The sequence below is a fragment of the Drosophila eugracilis genome, unplaced genomic scaffold (assembly GCF_018153835.1).
Source record: "Drosophila eugracilis isolate 14026-0451.02 unplaced genomic scaffold, ASM1815383v1 contig_646, whole genome shotgun sequence".
Classification (NCBI taxonomy): domain Eukaryota; kingdom Metazoa; phylum Arthropoda; class Insecta; order Diptera; family Drosophilidae; genus Drosophila; species Drosophila eugracilis.
In genome coordinates, this window is record NW_024573532.1 from 28,034 (window position 1) to 50,491 (window position 22,458).

Here is a 22,458-nt window from a genome sequence, read left to right on the forward strand (position 1 = left end):
AACCAAAAATATTACCATTAATCATAATCATTGACATTGTCAAAAAGTGTTATTGGTGTCAGTTATTGATGATACAAGCAACATCTAAAAATGAAAAATAAAATGTTTGCTGGTTGTTTGCATATTCCCCCATCATCCGCAGGTCACCACGACGCTTACACGTATGTATACACCGAATTCGTATTCACCTTAATTGGTTATTTTCTTTTCCACTCCAGCAAATACTTATATTATTCGTTGTTAATACAGCTCAAAGAGCCAGTTTATCGTTTTTTAGGACACTTTTGCATCGAAGTTTTTATAAAGCTTGCATTAGAGTAAAATAGTTGTAGTATTTGTAGTAGTTGTCGTATTCATTGAAAAGGAGTTGGTAAACAGATATAAATAACCTTGATCAGGATGAATAGCCGAGTGACCATGTCCATAACTATTGAAATCTCCTGCACCATAAAGCTGGAAGGAACTCACTTCAAGAAAACTTAGTTCGATGAGTGACGACAATTAGAGAACACGGAACAGAAGCCCACCAGTTTGAATGAAACATTCAAGAGTTTAAGCCGGGTCAAAAATAAATCACATTTTGAAGTCAATAGTTACTAATAATATAACCCTTGGACAAAAAACACAAATGAGTGTGTGTGCTTTTTCCCACACACCCGAAAATGGCAATTAAAATTGTTTAAGTGGCGACCACGGGGAGCTCATATAAGTGGATAGTGGCCTGTGGCACCACTTAACGTACCCATGGAAGGTTCATAAAAGCCCAGCTCAATGCGTCCCATGGAAGAAACTTAAAACGATAACCTCGGGCCGGGTCTGTTATGGTTATATCGCACACCCCACCCAGCCAGGGTCTGCGGACACTGCACTTCCTTGTTGGCCACTTCGTTCTTGGGTTTTGTGAGCCATGGCCATGGTGTTTGTTTCATTGGCCACCCCCCTTGTGTCAATTTGTGTTTTTATTATTTATTTGCCAGATCCACGGGGAGTCGGCAGGTGGTGTAGCAGGCTTAATTAAGCTTTTCCACCCACCCGGCCGTCAGAGTTTTATTTATGCAATTAACCAAAGCCTCGTGTAATATGGTCCCGTTAGGTAAAAATCTTTGATTAATTGTAGTTTTGTTTACACGAAGCGAGAGCGAGTCTGAAATGATTATGGGGGCTATCTGACAGGGTCCAAGGGGCCCTCGCCTTGGGCCATTTGTGGGTGTGTTGAATGGTTAGGCCAGGGAGGGGGCTCAGGTGATTAGTCCTTTAGTTAGCTGGCAATTTGTTTACACGTTTTGTGAGCTCCTCTAATCGGTTTCAGGCCTCTCGTCATTAGCACTATCATTACTTTGCGGGGCCCTGATAATGATTTCGCTTCCAAGCGCCTTCCTCTGAGATATGTCTCTCTCGAATGGGACTTATTTGGCTAATTGTTGGCGATCTGATAAATAATTAGACGCTTTTGTAGCTCGTCAATTGAAACAAGTAGTTCCATTAACATTTCACTGATTCACTCGATTCCAATGAGTTTGTTAATAGGAGCTGCTGGCTTGGGTTTCCAGTCGGATTACTCATATGCCTGCAACTTTGTGAGGGCCACAAATCGCTGCTCTTTTTGCTTTGCCCAACTGCGGGCATTTCTGTTCTCTTTCCTTGCAAGGCTATAAACTTTAACAGGAAATCGTAAAACTTAGGGACAACTGCTAAATGGGGCCCTGCTCATATGAGAATGGCGTAATCACGGATGGGACAATGACACAGCGCTCATGCCGGCACAGATTTTTACGACAGCCCATAAATTAGCGAACCATTTTCGACGAGAGATTGCAGACAGCGGCCTTTGCCTGCAAATGTTTAAAATTATTTGCAAAGCATTTAAACAACAATTAAGGGCACGCACGCAGCCACAAACAATATAAAACAATTATTGTAAAACGAAATCCAGAATGCGGATTAGCGCAGTTTTGCGGGATCGGAGCGTTCGCTCGCTTTAAATGCAAATCAAAGGCACAAAAAATGGAACGAAAGCAAAAGCGAAAGCTTGCCAATAATTATCATAAATACCCACTGAAAATGTTTCGAAATGATTTCGCACCGCAATTCGGAGGGAACAAAAGAAAATTAATAATAAATCTCAAAATGCTCATTAACTTAATTACTGTGTTTATTTTCATTGCCCTTCCTGTTCACCATTGAGTCCGCTCTCCCCAAGTCTCGATTCCCCCTCCCGACGCTTTGTATGTCGAAATGCTTTTCTTTTGTGCGTCACGCAATTTTCGGGACCCTCAGTTGATAAACAACTCAGCGCTGAAAAAATAGCCGCGGAACATGAAGAAATTGCGCGTCTTTAACCTTAATGTGTATTTAAGTAATGTTAATTGTACTCAGCCCTGCCAGATGCCATTCGCTGCCGACGGCTGGCGCCACTGCTCGAAGACCTCCGCCCCTTAGCCAAATACTTGTAATTATGCTAATATAAGTTTGCTCCGGGTAGCGTATCTAAACTCGTGTAATTGCTTACTCCAAATTGAATATCCCAGAGTTAGGTCTGAGAAGGTGAGAAATATGAAACGAATAATCCAGGAATTAAATATCCTCAGGGTGCAGCTTCTTTCCCGCCGATTGGTGGTGATCAGGAATACATCGTGTTGCATTATTGTTTAATACATATATTTCTATAATATGTTGGTCAATGTTGTATTGTCTTTAAGTTAATTGGTACACACATATTAAGTCCATATTCATGAGCTGCAAAAATATACTTCATAACTCTAGATGTGCGTTCAAGAACAAAGTAGTTGTTCCGACGTTTACATTATTTTTGATTATCTGCGATATCAGCTAGTTACTGAATGGTTATATTGACCCGAATCATGATGCAGAGATAGTATATGTGTTTTTTCCAGAGTCGAAACAGTGTTCTTTAGACGTAAGCGAAGTAAAGAATAACAAGACTATGAAGCCTATTCAAGGATGTTAAAGTAGTGCCGTTGTAGTTTGCCGATGGCTCACTGACTACGAATCGAATTTTTGGATATTTAGTTAATAACAATATTACGGCTCACTGCGAATCATATTCACTTTTCTTTATTGTGGTTAAAGCTCGCCTATACTCGCTTCGAAGTTAAAGAGAGAGTGGGAGTCCACTCAACAGCTTTGAATGCCTGCCATGCAAGAGAACTGTGTTCTGTATCACATATTTGGGCAAGCAGCAGGGTGCATAACATTTTGACATTATTAAAATCGAAAATATTTGGGTCATTTGGGCAATGGCTCCGGTTAACGTTACCCAATCGCTGGCGAGGTAAATGCATATTTACAGCACTTTAACCTTGAGATTTATATGGATTATATGCAAAAATGTCTGTCAGATATGCCCATGGGTCATGGCACTCCGCCACTCGGGCAGGAAAACCCATGCGAGAGAAAAATCCATGAAAATGCACTAAAAAGAGGCAAACAAGCAGCTCACGTAAGCCGAATGGTGCTGCGGTTGCACCTGTTTTGGCATGTCTGAAAATTCCTGGAAACAAATGTAATAAAAACTAGCCGTAGTACACACGCACACACACCGACAGGGCAGCACACTCACTCACACTGGCATTCACACCGACTGGAAAGGGCTTTTATTAGCCTGAGCTTTTTGAAGAGTTTTCCGAGTTGTATTTTCTAATTTTGGCTTTGCTTGGATGGTTTGGTTTTGCGTGTTAGCCAGCACTTAAAGATCTCTTAATGAAAGCTATTTTTTGTTTTATTTCAAATTTGTAGCCGCTTTTAATTTGCTTTTTTAGTGCCCCGTTAGATGTATTTGTAATTTATGCTCTTCCTAAGACTTTTCTATGATTTAAAACGACTTTAAAGTCTCAGCCTTACTCCAACAGCCTTGTTAATGTGTTGCCTACCAGTGGTAGACGATACCTCAACGGGCCGCATAAACTATCTGCTGGTTGTTGTCGAAACTGGCACTTGTAACCAGTTGGACGGCGGAGAGTTACGCAAGGTGAGGACCAGAAGTCGCGGCGTCAGCTTCGGGTGATTGCGATAGGAAATGAGCAACAGTTCTTGAATGCTCTCAGACTGAGACTGAATTTTTGAACAAGCTTAACGGTCACCACACTCTACCTAAGCTAACAAAAGAGATTGTAAGGAATTAATGGATTCATGAGTCAGCTAACTTCGTTGGGCCAGCAGTCGTTCCATCTAATACTAAAGGCTTCTAATTAGTACTCTTTTGAGTATTAGATGTACCGTGTACTTACCAGAATCCATGGAAACAGTTGTACAAATCGGGATTTAAAGACGTTTCTTAACACATTAATGTTAAACTTTTATTCATTTTATAAATATTCCTGTCGCCTCTTCCGTTTGCTTACACTGCCATGTACATGTGATGCTTACAGATACTCGTTAATATGGTTAGTTGATAAGTTGGTGTTAGTGTATGTATGTGTATTTAATAGCGATATAAACATAACGGATATAGTTTGCTTTTTTAACAATTTCATTTGTCTGTTTCATATACATTTAGCTATATTAAATGGAGCTTTATCCGCACTTAATCGTGGAATTAATTCGCGCATTAAATTTACCGCCTGCATAGAGTTTAAACAACTGAAATGCATATTAGTTTTGCTTTTGTTTATTTATATTGATTGTTGGTTGAAACTAAACCCGAAAGAAAGGTATTCAGTTTTCGTTAATTTCAGAAAGTTCAGTAAATGATATGTATTCGTTAATGAAGTTGAATATCGTTAAACATTGGAATTGCTAATTGCTGTTTAATATTTCAGGAGTGAAGCAATGAAGCGAGGCAATGAACGAAATTAAAAGTGAAGATTTATTGATGGTTAAAGTTTTGAGAAACACAGCCAGCTGCTGAGCTAATAAATATATAATCTTGATTTTTTACATTAAAGCTGTTCAGCTTTTGGCGGATATTTACTTCTGTCTGTAGTTCTCCGAAATATCTTTGTATATCGAATCGGGTAGCTTTTCCTATATACTCCTTTAACTGCGTTTTTAGTTTTGCATATTTTCCTGTTTCCTTTATCGAAGACTTTCACCAACTCTTTGGAAAGTAAAGGTTGCGATATTTACCTCTTACTGCCCACATCCGGTTTATACAAACTTTATAATACATAGCCCCTTGCTAACCTGCCAACTCCACCTCATTTACCTGCTAGAGTTATACAAAAACCAATATTGCAATACGTCTATATACATGTGCCGTTCTCGATTTGCGATCTGCGATACTTTACAAAGGTTGCACTGGCGGCTAAACTTGAACCTCCACTAGAATCCAACAGCGCGACTGGGAGCTAGGAAGCCTGGTTTACTTACTTGCTACAGATGCGCCTTAACTCGCTCCGCATCGTGGACTTGATATATGTAATTCCGCGTTGACAAACTTTAACTAAAAGCAGCCACAACGAGCCATAAATCAGTACCAAGCAGCGTTTGGCATTGGCGAACTCAATCATCATTGCACTGCCACTGGCACAGCCACTACCACTGCCGCAGACCGTAGTTTCTGCTGCAGCTCCATCTCCTGCTGCAAGCTCAGATTTAGCACTGACTCCATGTCCATGTCAACTCGGCGTCTGTGTCAAACATGCGTCAGTGTTTGCGGCGGCGGTGTCATCTGAGTTGTCCGCAGCCCTTCCGCCGACGAAAGTGCCAGTGCCATTGCCAGTGCCACTGCCACTGCCACTGGCAGAAGTAACAGTCCGCCGAGGTCCTGCCGCCGAGTCCCGGCTGCGGACGATCCGTAAATGCTGTCAATGCTCTCCGAACTCAGACTCAAATCGGCTGCGGGAGGAGGAGAGACTCGTATGTTAATGGGATAGCTGGGCAACAGCGGAAATTGGATAAGGCTTTGAGTGAACTGATTAGCTGGCCTGGCTGGGGGAACAAGCTTGCCCTGCTGTGAAATAGGTCCAGTCTTAGATTTTAGGATTGGTAATTTCCTTTTTTAGCTGGTGTAAAGTTTTAGAATAGAATCGAATCATTTTATTTAACTTCTCCTGCCCTGCCACTTATTAAATCAATAAAAAACGCGAGGCCGGGGATCTCAACTCTCGGCCAGCAACGACCAGAAAGAATTTATTTGATTGTGGCAGAGTGTTTACAAATCATTAAATTGCCATAAAGCCAAGCCGAGCGTGTTTATTGATATACAATTATTCCTAAGACCCGAAAAAAGTGAAACTTTTACCTGCTACCTGCCCCAAAAAGTGTGCTATGATTTCGCTGTTTGCTCAGTCCGCCGATGTCCCCCGCCCACTCTTTTGTGGGTCTCTCTCCTTCTCAAATTAGTGTGAAAATCTGTTGAACGGCGAGTGGCATGGGGCATAGGGATTGGTCCCCTTTTCATGGCTTTCGTCCCGTCTCAAGTGGCCTGTTAAGCTGGACCCAAACCGCAGGGCAAATGCTTGAAATATGGCCCATAACCCTAATCGGCACGCCGCACTCGCCGCACTCTCTCGTTTTTGCCTTTCCCTTAGTTACTTACCTTTTCTTTTTCCCGGATTTTCCATGTCCTCGCCGCTGTGCTCCTGCGCCCTGGCCGGATGATGCGCCTCGGAGCCTTTCGTCCGCTTCTTGCCTGTGCAACGAGAAATCATTGGGTTGGGGTTAAGTTTATTAGGACACCGCTCCACAGGAGCGGAGTTTCTTTCTTTAAATTACTGCCCGAAAAGATTCGCACTCACAATGCATATTCATAATAGACCTGCCACTGTTTGCTGCCCGTCAGAGCTCGGCTTTCACCTCTTACCTAAGAGTTCGCTGCTCCCACTCCCAAAATTGTCACTTTGACCTCAACAGCGCCACAGCTTCCCAGCCTTTCTACTTCCACTCGTCTGCCAGGGCTCACCTGATCCGTGGCGTTGACGATTTGAAACGGATTTGCATGGCATATGAATTATTTATGCGTTTTTTTCCCGCCTTCTACTTTTTCTCCCAGCTTTATATTTCCCATGATTCCCGCCTGCCGTCCGGGCCAAGTTGAATGTTTCCAGCTCATCTTAAATTTATGCCAAGTGGCTATTAAATTTTTCCTTTCGCGCCCCCTGTCTCGTTTATTCCACGTCTTGGTGTTTGGTAGCCCTGCTCTCCTTGCTTCAGGACTCGTGCACATACCTCACAGCAAAGTAGTGCCCAAATATTGTTGGATTGTTCTATGTTTTGGGTTTTGTATGCTCACCTTTGTGCCGCGCCTCAAAGTTCTCCACATAGTTAACGGCGTTCGGGGGTATTCCTGTTTGGGATTAAACTCCATTTCTCACTGCACTGAACTGTAATGGGTTCTTAGAACTACTTACTGTACAGCTTAATTGTGCCATCCGTGTCGCCCAGGGAGTTCTTCGCCACGCAGCGGTACGAGCCGAACTCGGCCTGGGTAAGGGGATTTATATGGAGCCGCATCGAATTGCGATAGCCCCCCATTTCCGTGACATTGGCGGAGTACTTGCCACCTGCAATGAGCGAGGGTTTGATTTCTGAGTTAATATTTCATTAAAATAATAAACTAATTAATATTTAATTGAAATTTTGCGTTATTTAATAATTAAATGCATGTCACGCGCACATCGACCGTAAGTACGGGCGGGCAAAAGTTTCAACAATGTTGCTGACAGGCATAAATTTATGCACGAACTCATGTCACACCGGAGGCCTGATCATGGGGCTGCGGGGCGGTGCGAGTGGGGATGATTCGGTTTTTCTGGTGTCAATTAAAATCTGCCAGAAACAAAATTGTAAATTAATTTAATTTCCAGTTATGACAACGGCTGTGCATCCAGCAATCCGACGATCCAAGAAATCCAAGCCACTACTGCCTCGAGCCATCGCACTTGCCGCTTTTACCGCCAGTCGGGAAACCACAGGACTGCGGTCCTGTCTGGAGAGTAGTTCCGTGTTAGTGCCCGACTAAATCAGCTAATTAACAACTTTTTGGTGTGTCTGCGTCTGTCGCGAGGAGTTTTCCACTCGGCGGTCATCCGTTTGTTAGCTACTCGTGTGCTCCGCAGGGAAAGCTGTGACTTTTCCTCCAAGGGATTGGTCGGGAGTCTGATTTGGCTTCGGGCTTAGTGCTAATGTGCTAATGTGCTCGTCACGGTTTATGACCTTTTAAATGTCCCTTAGCATTTAGTGACTGTCATGTGCCAAAATGGTCGCACTCAATGCAAATAGTTAACTTAATCTGCGAAGCGATAGTTTCAAGTCTAAATGCATATACAAATTTGATTTTGTTTTGACTTTACTTTTAAATTGACTAATAAAATAGACAACTAGGCTCTCTTTTCAGGTCAGTGACCTCTTACCTGGTGGCACGATCTCCCCGCGTTCCCTGGTCCAGTAATTGATGGACTTGGGATAGGCCTCCGACTCGCAGTCCAAAGTGACTCCCTTCCCCTCCACGGCTCCAATCAGTTGGTTCTGCACAGTGATCATCGGTGGGACTGGAATCGGATATTCATATTTTTGGGCCTATATGAATAAACTAACGTGGTTCCGAGTACTCACAGTGCACGACAAGGGTTATCCGCTTGCTCACCGAGGGCGGAACTCCGTTGGAGGCAATGCACAGGTAGGCACCCATATGGTGGCGTCGGATGTTGGGTATTACTAGGTCAGTTCCTTCGACACTCATCACTGTAAATGGGACATTTAAAATTATTAATAAACAGAATCTTTGTACCTCTATCAGGGCAGTTTGGGCTAACATACTAGCTATCTGCACTTATCATCAGCCTTGTTTGATTTATAGAAAACTTCCTAAGTTGATTTATGGAAGTAGTAAATCAGTTTGAATATCACTGTCTATACATACTTCAAGTCCTTATTTTATATTAAATACTGAGTTAAATATAGGTTCTTAATGTATTATATAGAACTGCGACCTTGTATTTACATGATCTTCCTGGGTTTCAGCATTCGTTTTGTTTTAATTTTACGTAAATTTCAGATTTTTTGGCCATATTACTGTTGTAGGATGCCTTACTCAAACTTGGCCAATAATCTTTTGATACTGAACTGTTAGACAAGTAATGGATTTGTATATAACAGCAAGAACAGATACAACGTGGTGTTTTTCCTGTCAAATCACTTGAAGACGTAAGTACGATAGATACTAATATTTCGGACAGAGATGGCAAAGATTAAGTTCCTTGTATAGGCAGTTATTTGCCCCTAAAAAGCTATTTGTAGTTACGGTTGTAATTACCTCCCAACATCAAAAGTATGAACAGAACTTTGCCATCGTTGCACGAATAATAACGTGTCTCCAAGCTCGTGACCAAATGTCCGCAGCTCCAACAAAAGTTGCAACACAACAGAACTGTATACACCGTTCAAACATCCTGATATCATAGTGAACCGAGGTTCGCATTATATAATCGGCGTTGAGGCTGGGTAACCCGGCTCCGCCACAGACGGCGATACGGATGATAGTGGCTCTGTTTGGGTGCGCCGGAAGCGGAAGTTCTGGCTAGTTTGCGCTTGATATTGTTAGGTAAAGTTGTGGCACATAATAATATGCTGATTTCTCGTTTATTGATTTGGCCTCTTGGGCCGGGGTCCCCTTGGGCCCAGAAGAGTCGCCTATTAGCCGGACCCACCAGCCAGTTTTTTCGGTGCGGTTCGCGGTTCCGAGGGTTCACAGTGCGGTCATTAAACGTAATGGCCACGAAATACGTGTAATTTTGTTTGAGCCCCGCCACAGCATAAAACTTTACTTCGGTTCGGCCGATTCCATTTTATTTCACAGTGGCGACGAACACGAAACGAAATAATCAAATTTCAAATGAAACAAACTTTGGTCGGGAAAACAAAAGGGGCTTGAAATAATAGGGAAATGTGAATGGAATGGGAAATACTCTTTGGCTGAAAAGCCATGACACTTTCTCCACCGACCCATCGGAGTCTTCCTATAAATGTGGTTCATGTGGAGAGTGTTGCCTGGACCGTAAGTAATTTGGCAACAGATTGTTGTTGGTATTTTTAAGCAATAGTATTTTTGACATTTATTTGTTTTTATTTGGGCTAATACTACCTAAGTCCAAGTGACGGGTATACACATTAAAACGAATACTTAAAGCGAGGGCCATTCGATGGCACGGCCTCACATTATACACTCCCCAGCGCCGGCAAACTTTTTACCGCCCCCTGACTTCCAATCTAGTCTGCCCTCGACTTGAAAACACAGGCACACACGAATGGATCCGGGGAAATGGAAAATGGGCAGTGCAGTCGCCGGACAGGAAGCAGACTCGTTTGGCCGAGAAAGGGCTGAATCGGGAGGGCGGTGGCAGCCATTTAAGCCCCGGCGAAAAGGTCATTTTGCCAGCTTTTTGTTCGCTTTATGCTGATTTTTTGCATCCTCTCATTTAGCCGTATGAGTTTTTCTGCTTTACGTTTCTTGTTCTGGTGCTTTTCAGGTTTTCAAAATTTCGCTTCTCATATCACGTTTTCAGGAATCCAAGGGATCTGTTCTGCAGCTGCTTTGATTTGAGTTCAGTTGAATGAAGCATTTCATTCGGCATTTTTAGATTGGAATAATAAATATCAGTAAGATTAGATAGCTACGATTTCATTCTGTTCCTAGCTTAGCTATCCTAGTTATTGGAATCTTGTTATTTTGTATCCCTTCTTGAGGATTAGCTAATTCACTTTTTAAAAACATAAACTGGTTGAACACATTGTTCAATTTTCGGACCGGTTAACTTTCTAAATTAAGAACTTGGAACTCGCAACTCCTCTCAACTGCAGAACTCTTCAAGGCCAATTAGCAAATCTGGTCCACTCCAACCACCAGTTCGCCACCACCAACGATCGGCCCCTAACCATTTGCTAATTCTGTCAGTCAGACGTCATCATCATCAACGGCAAACAGGCCAACAGCCCAACAGGGGGGTGGGGTTGGGGAAAGCTCTCGCATGCTGGCAACACTGCAGTCTACAGTCTGAGGGTGCAGGTGCAGGTGCCATGGCCACGAAATGGGTATGCCAACCGGACCACCCACCAAAAAGCACCCACCACTCGATAGCCTTGGGCAGGACTCGGCCTAGAGCCACCCTGCAGCTATAACTGCTGATGGCCAACTCGGTTGCCGCTGCCTTTTTGTGTAAAAGTACTCCAAAATGTTGGATGGCAAGCCTCATGCAGGCGGCGGAGTCGGCAACAACAGCAAAGGTACTTACAAATCAGGAGGTTGGGTGCACATGGGGTGGCTCTACTGTACTGTGAGAAACTGGAAGAAATCTATCAGGAAGGAGCGAGCTAGCGCATAAAATATGTGTGGAAAATAAATTTAGAAATGCAAATTAAAACCCGAATTGGATAAACTCTTTTAAAGTCTGTAACTCTCGCTTTTCAAGCTTTTAATGTGTTTCAAATTTGCGAAATTTGTTAGGCTTAATATTGCAGTAGCATTGAGCTCGGATGACCTTTTCTAATCATAGTTACCAGTGCGAACTCCAGTTACAATATTTTTACACAAAGCACATTAGCTAACGTTCCTGCAATAACATATCAGGTGTAAAGGAGGCTGAGGTACCTTCAATGCTGGAATTTATTTGAGATTTCGAATGGCTTATGCTCTGTCTACGTGAATGCAACATTTATTTTTCGATCGTTTCTTTTTTTGTTTATTGAAAATGCATTTAATTTCTTAGATCTCTATTAATTTTTCTATCAACTTATGGATTTTATGACTCTCAAAGTGTAATTCTGAACTTCTGGCTAAAACTGAAACAAGCATGCACGTTCTCAAGAGTGGGCAAAGGTTGTTTGCAGTGTACCAGCCCGTGATAGCACAATGGGAGCCCCGACTTACCCTCCTCTCCGCTGGCCAGCTCGATGGGCACTCCACTTTCACGTCGCCATGTAATTGTCGGCTCTGGCGAACCGGTAGCAGCGCATTTGAGCGTCACGTTACTGCCCTCGCGAACGACCATGTCCGTGCTCGTAGGATAATCTAGGATATCCGGCGGTACTGCAGCCAGCGACAGCAGTCAGCCATCGGCCATTGGACATCGGCCATCGGGTTGCCATCGAGGTCGCCAGACGGTCGTCGTGGTTAGATAATATTTATACCAAACATTAAAAAAGTAATGCAATCCACATGTAAAGAGAAGAGATGGAAAGGGGAAGGCGGGAATTTGAGTATGACCTGCAATCGCTTTAAATATTTTAAAGTTGTAATTTTTCATTTAAATAATTAGCTCTGATTCTCGGATGGCGGCTTGTTCTGCACGGCGGAGGCAGTGATTCATTCCCGACCACCACCAGAGGATATTCCCGCCTGCATTCAACCCTCTGACGAAAAGGGGAGTCCAGTCCTCGCATTTGGCTTTGTTTTAAGGACGAACTTTTCACATGTCCTGAAATACACAAATTATTACAACTGTCGCTGCGGCAAGGACAGCGGGCAGCGGACTGCGGACTGCGGACAGCGGACGGACACCCACAGCGGAAAACCTATGAACCGTGAAAACGTAATAATACCAGGACACGGCGAACGGAGGAGCGCAGGGGCTGGTCCCTGGGTTGTATGCATATAATATCCCGCAATTATGTGGTCGGTAAATGACCAAAAAATGTGCTGGTGTTGACAAACAGCTTGTTAAGCTCGGGAACGAGTGAGTCAGTCTGTGTGCTGGCCGGTGACCACTGGATGGTCATTAAGAGGCCATGGCTGTCCCGGGAGCGGGAAAATGCGGCCCCAAAAAGTTGTTGGGTAGGTGGTGGGTCTGGGATCCCGAAATCCGTTCTGAACTGACGGGAATCAAGGTGGGGCAAGGTTAGTAAGACTTACAGTTAAGGAGCAACGTAAGATTGCCAAGTGACACTTTTATTTGCCCGCAGCTAAACATTTGAACTTGTCAGCGATTCATTTGGTTATAACTCGCAGTTGATCAACTGTGGAAGGTTAAATTTTGGGCTTATGAAGTTTCCATCTCTCTAAATGCCCCGAATGCGCAGGCACGGGGTATAAGCCCATCCTGAATGCGTGGACGTGGATGTGTGGCGGGAACCCAGTAGACTAGGGGAAGCCAATGGAAACCCGAAAAGGTGAGAGCTCTGCCGCTTCCGCCACGGTTTGTCGTCGACTGTTTAACTGCACTCGGTCACGAAAATCATCAAAAGCGACCACCGTTCACCATCCACTCTCCCCTTGTTCGAAACTCGAACGTTTCCCGTGGCCGATTCTCGGCCTCCTTCTGATGTCCCCTCGAAACCGTTTTCAGCGGGTAACAGTGGGCAAATCGGTAAAAGTTTCACATAAAGATTGTTTTATTTCGAATAAAAATAAAATTTAGTTTCAAATTCAAATGGCAAACAATATTTATGGATTCTCATTTGGTTACTCCCACGGGTGCATAACCACTTTCCCTCTTTAACCTTCATGAAACCGTTTTACCTCTTTAAGATTGGCCACTCGTTTTGTCCCACTGTGCACCGCCCGCTGATTATCCAGTGCAAATACACACAGTTGATTATACTTTTTCGTGTTTGCCGGCGAATGCCGCGCCGACTGCAATGGTGGCTAAAATATTTAGCGCTTTGATTTAGATTTGCCAGCGAAAGGTATTTAGGCAGTTCAGCGGTGGAAAGTGGCAAGGGGCAAGCAGGCGGAGGGCAGGGGCACAGGCAGAGGCGGAGGCATAGGCAGGAACAGACCGCAAATGGACAGCCCAAATGTGCCCGGCGAACACTTCATAGGCTGGGAGCATTTCTTACGTAGCCTCTCGCTGTTTCGCCGCCGTTTTAATTCAAAATCAACAATTTCTGCGGTTCAGTGGACGGTTAAACATGTTTAAGCACTCGCAGTGGAGAGTCGCCCATGGCGAGCCCCGTTCGCACAGTTTCCCCTGGTCCTCGGGTTTTAGCCAGTGGAATTTAATAAGCCACGGACTCCATATTCTCTCCTGGGCACGGCAGGAACGCTTTGTTCAGCTCATTTCTTCTTTTTGCATTTAATTTTTTAATATTTTCGTTTCGCGGAGTGCGGTTCGAACAATGGGAGAACCAGACCCGGCAACGAGGCGTATGATTGTTTGACAGCCGAAACGTAATGAGCAAAAAATAAACTTCTGGCAGTTCGCCCTCCACTTACCCACAACATCAAGGTAGCCCATTTGGCTTTTCATCGGGTCCGTGTTGATTTGGCACATGTACCTGAAATATCACCAATTATTATGACGAATCGGGGAATCCACTTAGCGTACGTACCAGCCTTTGTCCGACTCTTTAATATCCTTAATGCGCATTGTCCAGGTCTTGTGCTCTGAGTTGGCGATGCCAATTCGCTGGTTCTTGGTTATAACATGGTTTTGTATGGTGAGGATCGTTTGGGTGTCCACCCGAAGCCACGCCACCTGTTATGTGCATGTTAAAATGGCAATCAAAGAACTGAAAGCTTAAGTTCGACTATAAATACGACTTTAAAGGCCCGTGATGAAGTTCAATGCGACTGATATTGATCCCGTGTAACTTATATCTCAAATCCTGACGGACTTAAATCACTCAAACGGATAGCTGTCACCATCATAAATTCGAATTTTCACCATAGTGAAGTTTTGTTTTAATACCTAAATGATATTCTCTGGAGTGACCGCCGCTAATTTTGATAATTTTAATTTTTTATAAATTTAATTTTTATGCCTCCGAATGATGCAATGACTTTGAACTGTTAGCCAAAAGCATTGTTTAATGCATTTTAAACAACTGTTTTCTTCAAATCGGAGATGTAGATTGAGGATTTTAGAAACTTTCCAGCTCAAAAAGAATTTAAACTCATAGTTTAATATAGAATCGAAATTGGTTTCATTGAGCAACTGTTGGGCGAATGTCGTACCTTTTACCAACAAATAAAGAAACAATCTACGAAGTACACTTGGTTTTTGAATGTCAATTGAACATTATTCAAATCACTTTATTACCTTCCTCCACTTAGGCCAATAATTATGATAGCTTGTGTATGTTTCGGTTACATAAGATTGCTTTATTGATACAGCCATTATCGGCACTTGAAACTCAAAAGGGATATACCGATATACTGAGGGTAATTTCTCTAATTCCTTCCTCTTTCTGATGCTGATTTTTAACCATCTCTAACTAAATCTAAAGTCTTTTCGGTTACATTTTTATTCCTTAGGAGTGTTCGAATATTCATTCGACTTAGTCCGTTCAAACAGGTCTGGAAAAGTGGCAGCGAAGGATTGATTGCACTTTATTTGGCACATTTTATAGTTAAAACCATGTACCTATAATCCACATCTACGATCGTATTCTAGATCAGAACGAACTCTGACATGCTGGCGACTTTAAGATCTAGACAGCTAGACTCTAGAGATGCCTACTACGTCGTTCGAGCTAAAAGTTTCTTTTGATTTGATATGATTTTACAAGACATATTTACTTTGAGTTTGGTTAATCGATTTAAGCATTCCTCTTTGTGTTCGTTCTATATTAATTTATTTATTTGAAAAGGGCTAACAAATAATCAAAATGAGGAGCTAGCGGGGAAATTAGGACCAGCAAGAGCCTTCTATATATGTAATTCTGTTTAAGTAACGATATTTAACATTTCTATTTGAATATAATATAATGGAAAATCGGTTGGCTGGCTGTAATCACATTCCTTAGATATCCCAATCGAGCACGCAGTTGCCGCTGCAGCTCGTCATCATGAACCACACTCCCAAATTGAACATAACTAGCATGCAACGCCGTTCAATTATACACAAAAATTCTATTCCCAGAACTATTCAAGAAATTTTAAGCCGCACGCACACCCTGCCCCAGAGTCCCATGGAGGAGCTCGTAATTGTACAATTACCCAGGTAAATTATTATGCGATAGAGCACGCAGCGCGAAGCTAAAAAGCTGAAATATTCTAAGTACGGGACCAGGAGGCCAACCCTTTGCTTCGACCTTTGCATGTGGAAATGAAGCAGCACAGCTGCCGGGGCCTGGGCCCATTCCACTCGGCCGACATGTCAGCACGTGAAGCTATTTGACTTATTTGTGAAACCGCATATTTTAGTATGCACATAAATAAATTAAATGCCGGCTAATATTCAGTCGCTCCGATCGAAGGCTAATGAATTATTTTCGGCCAAATTGAATTTGGATTTGTTTTGGGTCCCAGGACGCTGTCAGCACAAAGTAAGTAATTACACCCAAGTGCCTGCTCAATTATCTTTGAGCGGAGCATTGCTTAATTGTGCACGGCACTGGCTGGGGTGGCCTTGCCCCGCCTCTCCCCCACTACCTGGGCCCAAACCCAACCTCCGCCGGAGCCCGAACTCGGTTAGCAACCCCAGCGAGGTGAGAGGACAAAGCTTTTCACTTCAATGGAGATCCACTCGTACATTTGCTGGTACCTGGCGGAGGGAGCAGGGCGCAGGGAGGATACGGATACACTGGCTCCCCCAACGGGACAAACGAATGCAAATGCAAACACAAATAAAAACACAGACACCGGGCCCAGGGTGGGAAGGACACGCCACTCCGGACTCGCTTAACACGTCCTCATTCATATTTCAATTACTTTTTATGTGATTTTCGCCTTTGTCATCCTGTAAGCCCGCCATATCCCTATTTATGTTTTTATTTTCACTTTCATTCCGACTGCCATTCAACTCTTGTTGCCCGCTTTTGGGTGTCGAGATTTGGTCTTTGAGATTACACGCCCGTGTCCGGGGATGGTGAAATGTTAATGAATATTAATGCGGCCGGTTTCGGTTTTGTGGCTGCTTATTGAGTGTGTAATTGAGCCCACGGATGCGGATGCGGCCGTGGATGTGGATGTGAATGCGAATGCGGATAAGGATGGGAATGACAGTCCGGACCCGGAACCACATCCAAGCTGATTTGCTAATTTAAGTTCAGTTATTAACGGATTGGCTGCCCCGCACTCACCTTGTAAGGACCCAAGTCCTGGACGACGCACGTTAGGAAGGCATCACGTCCCACGGGCGCTGTCATATTCACAATTGGGGAACTGAATTTGGGATCAACTGTAATAAAGTCAGAGGATATTCGTATGTGATTGGCCAGTAATTGGAATATAATGCGAATGCTGATAGTCTAAGTAATGATTGGGTATTAGGGCGTTAAATATTATTAGCCACGTTTCGGAAACAGCTACTTCTATTCCGTCTTTCAAGGTACTTTTAAAATAAAATAATATATAAAATATCTAATCATCTTTTAAGGAACTTTTAACTTCCGATTTCATTCATCCTCAGCTGTGTTTAGTTCTTCGGAATTTTAAAAAGTTGGTTTGAAGCAATCCATTATATATAGTTGTACTACATCGGAAAATTAGCTTAGCTTTCAATATCCTATACTTTAGATATCTATAAACTGTAGTAGCCTGACCAGCTTTACTTAGTTTTTGTGTGGAACTTTAATCTAAAAGTAACAAAAATATCTGTGAAATTTAAAAGTGTAGAGGCCCTTTGAAGTAGAGGAAAAATGTATATTTTCTCTCCGGCAGAGAGTATGGTATAGAATTAAATAAACTGACTCACCGATTACTTCAGCTGGCACCTCCACCCTCTGGGGATGGCATTGTTGACTCATCAGGATTAAGAGCAGGATAACATTTATCGCACAGGCTTGGGCACGGTACTGGATATAGTTTGTTTGCATTTTGGATATATGCGATTAACTTTCTTGATTGAGCTGGTTAGGGACCGGAAACCATCGAGGTATCTTATCGGGTAATCACTGTAAAGCTATTGGTAAGAAGTCGTGTTCTTCTGATTATTTTGTGGGATTTTATGAAGGAAAGTAAAAATATTGTCCATTATTGACGAAATTGAAATTCAATTTATATACCAGTAGTTGAACTTCAATTCAAGATTTAAGATTTCTTATCACTAACTGTTAGTTTTATAATGTTAAACCATCCAAGGTTTTCATCTTAATTCTTCGATCTGAAAATCTGATGTGATCCCAAAAACTCGGTAAAAATGGTAGCCCAACTTAATGGGGTGTAAAAAGACAAGAAAGAACTGGAAACCCCTCTTTTCCTCTTCCTGATAATCCCAGCACCTGTAACCGCTTGAAAATACGGCTCAGGGTTGAGTGGGCAATATCCGCGCGCCTCGTAATTGGCAGTCATTAGCGCGCCTCTAATGGCATCAACTTCTGGCTATTGCTGTTGCTATTTATGCGTGTAAACAGGCAACAGGGCAAAGTTCAACAGAAAGTACTTGAAAACAGAATCAAAACTACGAAACAATGGCAAACAATAATCGCGATGCCGGTCGAAAATACGCCAAATTAAAAAGTTTCAAGTTTAAACCAGAGCCGGAGGCCCACCGGCCTTTCTCCCCTCAGGACGAATACTGGGCCACCGGGGCGGGCGAAAGACAGAGCTGCCCTCCTTCCTCCGGCTGAAAGCCCTTGCTCTTGGCTTATTTTGCGTGCTCTGGCTGTGTAAATTCTGCAGGCGAACAGCTGCCAGAAATTAACTGCCAACCTGCAACTATCTTCTGGAAAAGGTGTTGCATGCTCTGCCTCTCTGCTCATTTCATTTGAGCTCGCTCGTTTTGTTTCACGGCTTTGCAACGTGGTCGGAGGACGAAACTGTTTACGGAACGGAAATGAAATGTTTCGTTGGCAGCCGCATCGCTGGGAACTCGTAAATAAAGCATCAAATCGTGCATCCGTACGGGCCCCTGATAGGTCTGAAATAGTTGGGTCTTATGGCGCAGTTAAGATAAGTTCACCTCCTCCGTATTTGAGAGCCTTCCAAAGTGACGTGGGCGACAAAAGTTGTGCGGCCAAATGTCCGCCAATGCAGCTGTAATCATACTCATTTTGTTTAGAACTGGAGAGCTTATACTTCATTTCTGTGCAATTTGGTTAGGTTCAAGTAATAACGAGAGAGAAGCCTTAACAACTTTTTTCATTATCCATTATGTATTTTGTAGATTTTATTTTTAGCTTTTGTTACCTTGTGACATTTAATTACAGGGAATGTAAGTAGCACTTTATCACCTCCTAGTTTTTCCAAGGTTATCTGCCCTCAACGATCGATCCAATCCTAAATTATTGTTGTTCCATAAAACTTAAAAGGAGTATTGGCCCAAAAATATATGGGTGACGAGCTCAGAATTCAATATTTTCCAAAGTCCGCCCTTATGATTGGAGAAACTTGATTAACTTTCCAGGTGACTCGGCCTTTAGTCCCGACATAACATGCAAACGATTTTTGGTTTGGAAAAATGAAAGCCTACTTTCTGGCTCCCGCAAACTGACAGGAACCATTTTAAACTGACATTTCATTAAAATTCCTTTTCCCCTCCTCTGAGTTCATATTGATTTTTTCATAATTTAGCGGAATTGAAAGCAAAGTTGCCGGCATGTGTGGTATGTGTCCTTTGTCATACATACACACACATTTAAATCCGCATTGCATGCTCAGAAAAGTAGACTACAAAAGACAACAGGCAAGCGACAGCACTGCAAATGGCTATGGGGGAGGGGTGGGGATGGGCATGGCTAGGGCTATTGGTATGGGGCAAGAATGGCGGTAGGCACTAAAAATGTCTAGCAAATGGGCATGGCAATATTATTAATAATTTAGAGCATGCGGGCCATGTCAGGAGTCGGAGTCAGGGACAGGGACAGGGACAGGTGATGGCTGTGCCTCCAGACCCATAGCCTGACCACAATCCGAAGCCATATCGAGGCGAGTGTGTCGAAAGTCCCTCTTTGCATATTCAATTTTTCCGGTTTCTTTTACATTTGGTGTCGGCTTTTCTGAGTTCCGATTGTTCCGATCATTGATTATTCTTCATGATCGTGACTTTAAGAGTTTCAAAAAAGATTTTCAGGCCTAAAAAAATTAAGAAACATAACATGATACGAAAGCGAACTTAAATAAATAATCGTTGAGCCATCTCCGAAACGCTGAATGGACGTTTATTGTGATACCACTGATCATATTATGATTTGTGAGTTTCTTTTTGTATAATTTCACTGTCTTTAAGTGGAGGGATGAACTGAAATGGGAAAGCGGTTACGTTTTCCTTTATATTCGTGTCCGTTTTCCCTTCTTCTGATTTGTGATTGTGATCAGGTACAAAATAGCAAAAGTATAGGTTTCCGATTTTTGTTATACAAAATTAAATGATAAAAGTACGCAAAGCTCTGTTTTTAACCCATGTATGTGTGCTATGTGTATGTGTGGTTGCAAAATATATAGGCTGGGAAAACACATTGAAAAATTTAAAAAAAAGTGCTTAATAAACAAAGTTTAGATATCATATATTTTTCAGGGAAATGGAGAACTAATCTGCACTCCCATTTAACGTTTGACAAACTCCTTTCAACAAGGCAATGTGTGGAATCAGAAGTTCGTATCGGATGTCTAATATGCGCGTGGTTTGTTTTTCAAACAAATTTTGTAAATTTTATGATTTACAGAAAGCTAATTTACGTAATTTGATTCACACAGACATTGCTGTTCTTCTATTCCTGTTATTTAATATTTGCCTGACAAACGAAACATTGACTGAAAAGGTGATGGTGAGCGGCAAGGGGAAGTGTATTTCCAAATGGCTTGTGATTCCAGGTGACATTCCAATTGCGCTAATCTGGTCCTTAGATCGCTTCAGCGACTTGCTAATCAACGTCCCTTAGCACCAGCGAAGGCAGCAAGGCAAAATATTTATGACAAATAATAAGACCTACTCATGGCAAGTCTGTGGCGTCCGAGTCATATATTATTTTTATGGTTTCGGACATGCACAGTCCCTTTTCCCAAGCTCCAATAAGCCTCTGAATTATGGCGAATTTTCAGCACTTAGCCTCCCTGCTATTTGCATTGTTCGCTATTCCTATGAGTTTTCTTTTAAAGTATCGCTGAAAATAATAATTTTTCACCGAACTTCCTAAGATTAAACTTTCCACCTAAATTCAATTTCCAACGCAAACATTAATTAACACGTGATAAATTTCCACCTATATCGCGATGCAACTTCGACATTTTTCAGATTATTCGACTTCCAGCTTTTTATTTTTTAATCCCGGCCAGAACAGGGGGAGCCCAGTTAGCACGCCCTGCATAAAATTTGCATAACTCATGCCGTTCAGCTGACGGCGCCTTGAAGGCAGCGGTAAGTTGCGCTCCGATTTCCAGAGCTTTCTCCTCCGCTCTCTTTCCAGCCGGAAGTCGATTATTATCGCTTGTTATTAACAACAGCAACAACAACGGCTCGTAAGGCCGGCTCCTCACATGTCGGCCATTATGTCAAGCTGGCCAGAAGGCTGGCATACGGTTTCGATATCGCTCAGAGGCAGTAGGAATTTTTCGAATGCCCCACAGAAATGGACCCGAGCCAACTTGCAGCTGAGAGTGGGGGATAGTGGCTCGGATTAGGGGATTAGACAGAATTGCAGGGGAACAGAGATCCCGGACTTGAGTCAACATGTTTCAATTTCCATAATACACTCCCAGCCACGTGCAACACCAATAATCTGCACATTCGGCCCAGGACAGCTGAAATCACAATCGAGCGGATAACAACTGATCGGGAATTATATGTAAAATGCAAATGATAGAGAAACGCCATAAATCGAAAACAGGCGAGGGCGTCCCCCGGGAAATCACCGGGTGCGGGATGTATTATATCCGGGGCGCCCGAAAGCACTGCAACATATTTGCAACATATTTGCAACAAATGGGCAACAGACACCGCATTTGCATGGCGAGGAGGGCCGGGGCTTAGGCTTGCCCTGCGCTTTATGGATATCAATGAACTTTAAATTACAGTCGGGCAGCCGTGGAACATAAAATATGCAATTGTCGGCGGCCTAAACCGGGCGCTCCTGGCGGACGTGGACACTCGCAATAAACAGAGTCGAGTGGCGGCCCAGACACATTTGTAGGCAAATTTCAGGATACACATCAGGAAAATCAGGGACATCAGGAACACGCATTGCAGCTGGAAAAGCAAATCATGTGGCGACCATTGACCGCCGGGTGGCTCGATTGTTGTTGCTTCATAAATAACTCGGCTTTGTTTTTACTTTAAATATAATTACAGTGAGCACGCAGCTGGCGGCAAATGTCGCCAAAGTCGCGGCTAAATTGCCAACAAGCGGCTAAAAACGCGCGCGACTTGCACGCGACCGCGTTCTACTTGTTGTTGATGAACCCGAAAACTCTGCCAAATATTTGATGGAATGCCTTCAGAGGGTGAAATCCTAGCAAGCGATTAAAAACCTATTTCTAAGTTTTCAAAACTATTTCAGAAGACTGTCAAGGCTGTTTCTGAATGCACTGTTTCTTAGAGGTCTTGTTATCAAGGAAAATTGTTTCGGGTTTCAGGATGTGCAGTGAAAAGTGTGGGGTATCAACCTTATTCAAAGCATTCGATTGCATGCAGGTTAGCCGACTTTCTTTTCTATCGTAACACTGAAAATATTGAGTATTGCCGTGAT

The 22,458-nt window shown here is 43.0% G+C and overlaps 1 protein-coding gene across 2 annotated transcripts; it reads right to left on the bottom strand.

Annotated features, from left to right (window-relative positions):
- Positions 1-4,300: 4,300 nt before the first annotated feature.
- LOC108103376 (limbic system-associated membrane protein) lies at positions 4,301-22,458 on the bottom strand. 2 transcript variants are annotated; one of them, XM_017208822.2, is made up of 12 exons: positions 22,376-22,458; positions 17,532-17,738; positions 16,918-17,015; positions 14,224-14,369; positions 14,108-14,169; positions 11,825-11,983; positions 8,515-8,643; positions 8,313-8,450; positions 7,311-7,463; positions 7,193-7,246; positions 6,500-6,592; positions 4,301-5,796 (listed from the first exon to the last, which is right to left on the bottom strand). In XM_017208822.2, exons 2-12 carry the CDS (start codon positions 17,650-17,652, stop codon positions 5,594-5,596), a joined length of 1,356 nt encoding a protein of 451 aa, XP_017064311.1. In that variant the 5' UTR covers positions 17,653-17,738; positions 22,376-22,458; the 3' UTR covers positions 4,301-5,593. The 2 variants fall into 2 exon arrangements, with proteins under 2 accessions (XP_017064311.1, XP_017064312.1); XM_017208823.2 differs by lacking the exon at positions 11,825-11,983.

Bases quoted from the DNA above. Each gene is read 5' to 3' on its own strand.
- LOC108103376 (XM_017208822.2), bottom strand. From the start codon at position 17,652: ATGCAAACAAACTATATCCAGTACCGTGCCCAAGCCTGTGCGATAAAT. The intron at 6,593-7,192 runs GTGAGCATACAA...CTCGTTGCACAG, and splicing joins CTTTGAGGCGCGGCACAAAG to GCAAGAAGCGGACGAAAGGC. The intron at 5,797-6,499 runs GTAAGTAACTAA...CTCCTCCCGCAG, and splicing joins AAATCCGGGAAAAAGAAAAG to CCGATTTGAGTCTGAGTTCG.